Source organism: Sesamum indicum, linkage group LG10 (genome assembly GCF_000512975.1).
Source record: "Sesamum indicum cultivar Zhongzhi No. 13 linkage group LG10, S_indicum_v1.0, whole genome shotgun sequence".
Classification (NCBI taxonomy): domain Eukaryota; kingdom Viridiplantae; phylum Streptophyta; class Magnoliopsida; order Lamiales; family Pedaliaceae; genus Sesamum; species Sesamum indicum.
Genome location: NC_026154.1, coordinates 17,113,911 through 17,122,783, shown reverse-complemented (window position 1 = coordinate 17,122,783; position 8,873 = coordinate 17,113,911). Strand labels below are relative to the sequence as shown.

General features: G+C 38.2%; 3 protein-coding genes across 3 annotated transcripts in view; 2 read left to right on the top strand and 1 right to left on the bottom strand.

Moving 5' to 3' along the window:
- Nucleotides 957-2,504, top strand: LOC105173026 (aquaporin PIP2-7). The gene is made up of 4 exons (XM_011094664.2): nt 957-1,334; nt 1,437-1,732; nt 1,860-2,000; nt 2,141-2,504. The coding sequence occupies exons 1-4, from the start codon at nt 1,040-1,042 to the stop codon at nt 2,258-2,260; spliced, it is 852 nt and encodes a 283-aa protein (XP_011092966.1). The 5' UTR covers nt 957-1,039; the 3' UTR covers nt 2,261-2,504.
- On the top strand, nt 3,769-4,602 carry LOC105173025. The gene has a single exon (XM_011094663.2). The coding sequence runs from the start codon at nt 3,928-3,930 to the stop codon at nt 4,357-4,359; it is 432 nt and encodes a 143-aa protein (XP_011092965.1). The 5' UTR covers nt 3,769-3,927; the 3' UTR covers nt 4,360-4,602.
- LOC105173050 (probable ubiquitin-conjugating enzyme E2 23) overlaps nt 6,093-8,873 on the bottom strand; it is a 7,489-nt gene continuing 4,708 nt past the window's right edge. Inside the window, exons 4-8 of the mRNA XM_011094696.2 lie at nt 8,420-8,869; nt 8,179-8,248; nt 7,937-8,076; nt 7,461-7,772; nt 6,093-6,943 (exon numbers count right to left, since the gene is read on the bottom strand). Of these exons, the coding sequence (XP_011092998.1) occupies nt 6,689-6,943; nt 7,461-7,772; nt 7,937-8,076; nt 8,179-8,248; nt 8,420-8,869 (1,227 nt within the window). The 3' untranslated portion in view covers nt 6,093-6,688. The remainder of the gene's footprint in view (nt 6,944-7,460; nt 7,773-7,936; nt 8,077-8,178; nt 8,249-8,419; nt 8,870-8,873) is intronic.

The window sequence follows — 8,873 nt, the reverse complement described above, 5'->3', positions numbered from 1 at the left end:
TTCCCCCCCCCCTTTTTCCCCCCTTTCTTTTTTTTTTTTTTTTTTTTTTTTTAAATTTCAAAAGTTTTAATCCCCACTAATTATTTCTTATCTTTTTAATACTTATTATGACTCATCATTAATTGGTATATAACCTGATTATCTATCCATTATTTTTTCATATCTCTCTTTTTAATAATTTTGAATTTATTTATTATAAATCCATATTCTATTTCATTTTATACTATATATATAAAAATTATATTAATTACTATTATATTTAAATATATATATATATATATATAATAAGGATTAACTACACTCTTCTCCCCTGAAATTTAATATAATTACACATAAACCCTCTATAGTTTGGAAAATTACATTTAGCATTCCTGAGTCTGCTTCCGTCGAGCAAATTAGTTCATTCGTTGGTCAAAATTTACTGAATTTAATAATATTAACAAAAAAACTGATGAAAATTAATATTTACTCTCTATTAACTTATTACTAAGTTATAATATGTCAAATAATTTCTTTCGAAATAAACTATCCTTATAACAATGGAGATATACCACCTCACATACATTAACGCGTGAAAACGTATAAGGGTAATTTAATTATAAAATAATTTATTTGACTTGTAATAAGTCAATTGAGAGTAAATATAGATTTTTTCTCAATTTTTTTGTTAATATCAACAATTTTGGTAATTTTTGAGCAATGGAGGAACTTATTTGTTAAACAAAAAGTATAATTTCTCACTAGATGTTCGGAGAGGAGAGTGTAATTATCCATAAAATAATATATGTATGTGAAGTTTAATGCTATTATAATATATTAATTTAAAATAGAAAGGTTGGTTGTAATTATGAGTTATTAGTTATTTAATAAACGTTTGGGTCTCGGAAATCAATTTCCGAAAATACCCTTTATCCTCCCCTCCGGTCTTCCACTCTTATAAACGTACTCTCTCGCTGCATATGCGAAGACACACTACACGGAAAAGGCAGAAGATAAAATCAGAGAAAAGAAAGGGGTTTGAGTTTGTTTACAGAGAGATATGACGAAGGAAGTGAGTGAAGAGCCGCCGGTGCACCACCACGGCAAGGACTACGTCGACCCTCCGCCGGCTCCGCTTTTTGATGTGGGTGAGCTCAAGCTCTGGTCTTTCTACAGAGCACTAATTGCCGAGTTTATTGCCACCCTTCTCTTCCTCTACGTCACTGTCGCTACGGTCATCGGCCACAAGAAGCTCAACGCCGCCGACCAATGCGACGGAGTTGGCATCCTCGGCATCGCCTGGGCTTTTGGCGGCATGATCTTCATCCTTGTCTACTGCACTGCCGGAATCTCAGGTTGCCCTCGGGCCCCAAACAAAAGACCCTAAAGTAAACTTTAATACTCTTTTTCAGCTGGAACTTTACTGAATTTTTTACTTTTTCTCGAAATATTTTCAGGTGGTCACATTAACCCAGCCGTGACCTTCGGGCTGTTCCTTGCCCGGAAGGTGTCGCTGATCCGGGCTTTGGGGTACATGATAGCACAGTGTTTGGGTGCTATCTGCGGCGTGGGTTTGGTGAAAGCCTTCATGAAAAGCTACTATAACGGGCTCGGCGGTGGAGCTAACTCAGTAGCACCAGGGTATAACAAGGGAACTGCACTTGGTGCTGAGATTATTGGTACCTTTGTGCTTGTTTACACTGTTTTCTCCGCCACTGACCCCAAGAGGAGCGCGCGTGACTCTCACGTTCCGGTATGCACTAAAAACACATCTACACACACACACACATATATACTTCATTTTCGTTTGAAATATTTGGAAGATGAATGAAGAGTATAAGAGAGTGATTCTTGAATTTTGCGTGTACTGTACCGCGTAGGTGTTGGCTCCACTTCCCATCGGATTTGCAGTTTTCATGGTTCACTTGGCCACCATCCCCATCACCGGAACTGGCATCAACCCTGCTAGGAGCTTCGGAGCTGCTGTCATCTACAACAACGACAAAGTTTGGGATGACCACGTATGTTTTTTTCCCCTTAAATTTAAAGGAATATTAATAAATGATAAAAGTGAGGTTTTTTTCATGATTATTATGAATATAGAGATGAATTATTGAGAGTGAAGTTAATTAGCGTGGATGATGAATGAATTGTTGTGCAGTGGATTTTCTGGGTCGGACCGTTTGTGGGAGCACTGGCGGCGGCGGCATACCACCAGTACATATTGAGGGCGGCGGCAATTAAGGCTCTGGGATCCTTCAGGAGCAACCCCACCAACTGATGAGTGTTGTGGAAGAAGAAGTGAAAGATTGAATTAATCTGTTGTTATATTGTATCTCTAATTATGTAATTGTTGGCTTTTGTGTGCAATGAGAGGAGAATGTTTATTGTCATCAGCCCTCGTCTGTTCTTCTTCTTCCCTTTGTTCTACTTTTTTTCGTACAGTTTTTTTAATATTTTGTTGTTAGCTTTGGTTGTCGCCTCTGTATTGTAGCAATTAGCGCAGTGATGGTGGTGCTGTGTTCTGTCTCTCTCTTACAATATTTGAAAGCAAACTTGGTGAGTATGATGATGGGGACCATTGAATTATAGAGTAGGGTAGGGAAGGGCCTGCAGTGCCATGTCCAGCGATGATGGTAGAATTAGGAAGCCATCACTTCACTGTTTAATTGGAAAATATGTGCTATATTATTATTCATAAAATCAATGTATGTTATATATAATATAATTGGTATAAATCCCCTAAATCCAATTTGAGTTAGAATTAATTGCACCTAGTTTTCTCATGCTAAGGAAAACGACTCTTGTGTTTACGTAACACTGCACAATTGCCAATTTTGCGAGGTTTACTATATCTACTGGTGATATTATATTTGATTACAAATATTTTAGGTGATATTTTCTTTCTAATTACTTTGTCTTTAATACGTAAGGTATGGTGTTAGAATCATAGATTAGTGAATGAATTTAAATTACAATATGGGTTTCGCAGAAGAAAGCCGTAGCAAACATTCAATAATTTGACATAAAATAGTTACTAAAATGGAATGAATGAATTAGTGAAAGGTTGATTGGGAGAAGGAGAAGGAGAAGGGCGAGGGTGGGTTGCTGGTTTGGCAGATGGGAAATGGACAAATGGTACTGACGTGGTTAGTGGGCGTGAAGTGAATTGAGATTTGAGAGAGAGAGGAAGTGAAGTGTGAAGCCGAAATCCTGACCTTCACTTTTTGTTGGTAATAGGAAAGATCCTCAAGACATATCCGGCCGCGTGTCACTTGAGTTGAGATGCTATTGCTCCACTCCTCATCCTCTCCATACTATCAAAACATCAAAGACACACTCATTCCTCAACCCCATCCTTTGTTTTATTCAACCCAAAATAGACAAGGCAGGCGGCTATCAATATACTATTTCTCTTTCAACCTCATCATAAAATTCAACCCATACTTACTAATAATTATTCACCGACATGCTAACTGGTTATAATTCAACTATGTTCGCATGTACCGGCCAAGAAAATAAATAATAAATGTGCTACTCCACACTCTAAATGAGAGATTATAGTCACAAGGATGCAGTCATCAATTAGAAATGTTATTCCAAAGTTAGAGGATGTCTGTCCCCTCCACGATTACACCAATAAGCCCATTCAATAGCTCTCATAGCCCATTCAACAAGGCCCAAATGTGAATGGCTGGATTATCACAGATTGGGCCCAGAAGCCCATTCAAATAGGCCCAAACATTTCAAACAGAAGCCTATCATAAAGTCAAACATGGTCGTATTACGATTTCCCCTTTCCCAAGAATGCACTGAATAGTAGTCGTTATTTCTCCAGTTGAAAAACCCTAGCTCACCTCATAAACCCCTCACTTCCCATTTCTCGCTCACTCCTAAGCTACACATAAACACAACACCCCTGTATCTGTAACCCTGATTTGCGTGGAGATGTTCGCCGGAAGATTCAAAGAGCTGGTGAAAAAGTATGGTAAAGTAGGATTGGGCGTACATTTCTCAGTCTCCGCCGCCTCAATTTCTGGTCTTTACGTTGCCATTAAGAACAACGTAGATGTTGAATCCATGCTCGAGAAAGTTGGCATGCCCAGCCTCGCAAAGGATAAGGAAACCAAAACTTCCGATCTGCCAGCCGAAAATCCCGAAACGGCTATCGGCTCTGATTCAGGTTTCCGGAACGATCGGACAGTGGAGAAGGAGAGGAATCGGACGGCTGAGCTGGCGGCCTCTAGCGGCGGTGCTTTGGCTTTGGCTGTGTTGATTAATAAGGCGCTTTTTCCAGTTCGGGTTCCGATCACATTTGCGCTTACACCGTCGATAGCGCGGTTTCTTGCGAGGCGCAATCTCATCAAGAACAATGTATGATTACTTATGTTTTTTTTTTGTGATTCTTGTTTTAAAGATACAATTAGTAGTTACAAGCTAGCTCTGTTTACCGAAATTTGTTCATTTTGATGCAATGTGGATTTGGAATAAAAGCAGAGGCAGAAAGCTGTGGTTAATGCACTTAGGTCTATATTGTGTACTTTAGATTTTGATCTTTTTTCTTTCAGATGGGCGTTCATTTCTGTGCCAGTTATATGCCCTTTGTTGAAAATATACAAGCTTCTCATCACGAAAATTGATTTACTGCTTGCTGCATATGGAAGTGGTTTTTATTTCCTCTTCTGATGAGATAAAGTGTTTACTTTATAGCAGGAATTCCACAAGTTATTGACCGGAAAGTATTATGTATATTCTCAAACATAGATAAGTTATTTCCACTTTGGCGAAATGAAAGCAACAATGGCAAATGGAAGTCTTTAGCTTTGAGCTATTCTATGGGTTTACTATGGGACAAATATTTCATAAATTTGCCTAAGGCCATATTGTGAGCATAATGCGTTCGGAATTGCATTCGTCTTTTAAGGAAAATTCTATGTGCTACCTGCTAATCATTCATTGTTTTCATCCGACTCTTCTTTGGAAAGGCATTTGATTGTCATATTTACCCAACTGCGCATGATTGCAATGTTCCCTTTACAAAATTGGATGAGGTGAAAAGGGTGGAAGCTAACCGATCATATATAGCATCACCTCTTATTACTGAAAGCACATTGAACCTTGACATAAGTAAAGGGGCTGACTGAGTAACAAGTTCTTGTTTAAGTTACTATGGTGGTCTCATACAGGTAAAGAGTGTTTCAGTTTGCATATGCTGATCAAAATTTTGGTCTATGAGTCTGGATGAATTTGTGTTAGGAGAGAATTAATCATTATGCAGGAAACATATAAGTTTTGTTGCGACTTTGTGAGGTTTCAGAACTAGCTTCTCCTAGCAGGATTCGGTTAATTACTTTTGGTCAAGGGAGGGCGACTACTGAGATATGTAAAGTTTTTAACATTGTTCCACTCATCTTATAAGATGAGAGTGACTCTTTTTCCTCCGAAGTGGGATCCATTGTATAGGTTTTGCGTCTTAGGATATGTAGATGCGATTCTGTGGTTTTGTTCAGTGAACAGAACTCCAGATGCATTATGTCTCGCTGTGTTATGCATTCTGTGTTTTCTTCCCATGGCATTACCTCTCAACTTAGAAGAATGCATGCTTTATCTTCTTTGTATGGTATATTCCCAATGCATTGTTTATTGTGTTAGTGAATTGCCATCTGTGTCGTGCATTCCAAGTGGCTGGTTCTCCCAGAAAACACTAGCCCTGTTTTTTGATCATCCATTGAAAGTACTCGAAGGCTTTTGACAGAATTGTCGATTTTGTTACTTCTGTATGCATTTCCAAAAGCTCAGTGAAAATGGGGACAACAGGTGGAAAATAGAGTGTGTTCACTTGCAGCTCAATGGAAGCATATATATGGGGGTTGAAAGATTTTTAATTTTCCTGCTTACTACGGAAACAAATATGTATAATGAAGAGCCAGCAAGGTCACCAGACAAATTGCACATAATGTATATTTAAAGGGGTCATTACGTTCTATCAACACTGGGGATCGCTGAGGGATCAAAACCAATTTTATGCTCTTATACCACAAGCAGAAAAGCACATGAACAATAAAGAAAAACACAGTTAGCAACTCTTAGTCCTATTCGATCGAGCACATGTATGCAGCCACCTACTTAAAAGGTGAGCGAAACACACCATAACATCAAATAAATGAATATCTCTGTTCAAGTACATCTTACATCACTTGAAATAAGATACATTTAATTTCTCCTCCAACATTACTTGTACCAATATGTTAGACAAAACAAAAGATGCATGGAACAATCTGAATAATACAACAACATTTTCTTCCATCTATCCTAGACAAAAAAATATGTGCTGCTCAACCAGAAGGGCAGCAGAAGGGCCAATGCCAAAAAAAAAGCAGAAAAGAATAAATAAAAATAGGAAGAAAATGAGACTCCTGCCAAAACTACCACAAATTCTCAACAGACTGCTCAATTTTATGTTTGTCAGTTCATAAGTTTCATAAAAATTTACAATTTAGTTCGTATAATCTTGTAGTTTACTGCACCAGATTTCTGTAGCCAGAATATGAGCATGAGACTATGGTATAAATATCCTAATTTAAACCATGTCTTTTTTGAGTTAGAACTCATTTATGCTCACAGAGTGCAGAATCCGAATGAATCCAGTGACACCGAAGGTTTGCCTCTACAACTAAGATGTAGCGCGCAGAGTACCTTAAGAACGTTGCTATAACTTTATCTGATTCAGATGCTCAAATTCCTGGCAGTCTGCTCCAATTTCAGATAGAGCAGAGAAAAGTTTTGGTACAACTTTTGTAAGCATTAGCTTGAAACCGAATGAATTTGAGGTCATATTAGTGCCGCTTATAGAAGCATCCTTTGCAAGCGAGCCAATCAGGTGACCTTTCATATAAGCATCACATGCCTTGAGAATATAACGACCACGCTTCCTAAAATGCTCGATAACAAGCTCTTCAAAATCCTGCAACCAATTGTATATCAACATCAGATGGAATAAGACCATGCATAAGTCCCAAATAACATTGATGCATTAGGGATAGTGACCACTACAACAGTTTTATAAGAGGAGAAAGATACAGAAAATTGACAGAAGCAATAAATTATTATATGCTAAGCAAGAGAGAGAACTTGGTAGCTGTCTTTTGGAAGTTCAATGTCACTAGAGTTCTTCATATATTTCTAATGATGTTCAAACTAGTTTTATTCTCAACATACAATTTGGTTGGTTCAGAAACTAGGCAGAGCAAAATCAATCCCATTGCCCTCGAAGGGTGATATTTTTACTTCACGCATGGTAGTAATGCTCATCTGTTCCACTATACCCCACCAAAAAGAAACAACTAATATAAAAACAAAACCATAAAACAAATAGGAAGAGGGGGGAATGTCATTAAAAGAAATTATAATTGATAATGTGGCCACAGAGATCCCTAACAAGCAACTAGGCAGGATGAGAAGCTAAATTTTGATTTAATCACCTTTGGGGGCTTCCGCATCAGATACATCATTGTTTTACAGTTCAACAAAAATGTATTCTCATTGTAGGACAACGAATTTTTCTCCCCTTCAGCTGTTCCAACTTGTTTATCATATCCCGCCTCGTTAAAGTATGGCTTGGAATTTAGTACTAGCCCCTGAAGTGAAACCAGGACCTGAAGAATGCTTGAGGTTGAAGGGTCCCAGACCTCATTTCCTCTACCTGTCCAGGTGTTCAAAAGACTCAGGCAAACTTTTCCTTCCTCATATAGATTTGGATTTATTCGCCATCCTCCAGAGTGATAGTATGCCGACTATAAAGAAAAGACGGTTATCTGAGTAAAGAATGCAACCAGTATCTAACTAAAAGGGGTTTAGAGCATCAAGGAGAAGTTGAGATTAAAGATGCAAACAAGCTAATCTTGCAACCTTTTGAGAAAGAAATTCACTAAAACCTACAGAAATAGAGGTTTCTTACTGGTGGAACATCTGGATATTCTGGTGGAAGGTGAAAATCAAAGAAGAAAAGCCCATCCTGGTAAGGTGTCCCATAAGCTCCAACAATCACAGCCCTCAAAAGATCCATTCTGTCTTCATAGACACGTACATAAATGCCCTCTGTTCAACAGTGCTTTAACTTTTAATGGTAGCTTCTAATATGTTTCAGCATGATAACAAGAATTAACATGTCATAGATTAGGAGAAGGGGCAGAAGCATACCAGGCAGATTATTTTGAAGAATGTGCCAATCTTGTTGGACTTTTTTCAGCCACTTCCTAGCAGCATTGTTCTGCAAATTTGTACAAGTGCTTAGTAACTAAATCTCAAAGATATAAGGGAAAAACATTTGCCAGCATACAAGGGCCAAAAATAAGAGAAGTTAAGGAAGCAGTACTCGAATCAATCACATGCATAATTTCTTTTCTGATACTGCATTATCTATTTGAGTAGAGCTACTAACCTGTCCCTGTGCACCAAGAAAGTAATGATCCAGGGGATCTCTAACAATGTCGAAGCCTTTGAATCTTGAAATACACTCTTCATGTGGACGAGCGTCTGATTCTGATAAATGTAAGTTACATAGAGTTTCTGCAATTTCTAACAGATCAGAGGCCTCAGCAACTTCATCTTCCTCCCCTTGTCGACCAGTAGTTAGCTTAGAAAGTTGATTGTCAATATCATTAGGTTTCTGAGAGCTGGATTCTCCATCAGAATCTCTATTTGAGGTCGAATCATGAGGTTGAAGATCATCTTCACTTTTGGTTAAGTTCATTTGATCCGACTGCTTCCGTCCCATTGAAAATATTCCGGAGGCTAGTCTGGTCATAAAACCAATTGCAGCCAGCGGAATTGAGAGAGCTCCATTCATCCCAGAATTTTCTGCAACAATGCTGTTATCTTCAATGTCGGCCTCG

What these genes read in the sequence shown, in the direction of transcription:
- LOC105173026 (XM_011094664.2), top strand. Translation starts at nt 1,040, where the DNA reads ATGACGAAGGAAGTGAGTGAAGAGCCGCCGGTGCACCACCACGGCAAG. An exon ending in CGCGTGACTCTCACGTTCCG is followed by an intron (nt 1,733 to 1,859) that starts GTATGCACTAAA and finishes TGTACCGCGTAG; the next exon opens with GTGTTGGCTCCACTTCCCAT. An exon ending in ACAAAGTTTGGGATGACCAC is followed by an intron (nt 2,001 to 2,140) that starts GTATGTTTTTTT and finishes ATTGTTGTGCAG; the next exon opens with TGGATTTTCTGGGTCGGACC.
- LOC105173025 (XM_011094663.2), top strand. Translation starts at nt 3,928, where the DNA reads ATGTTCGCCGGAAGATTCAAAGAGCTGGTGAAAAAGTATGGTAAAGTA.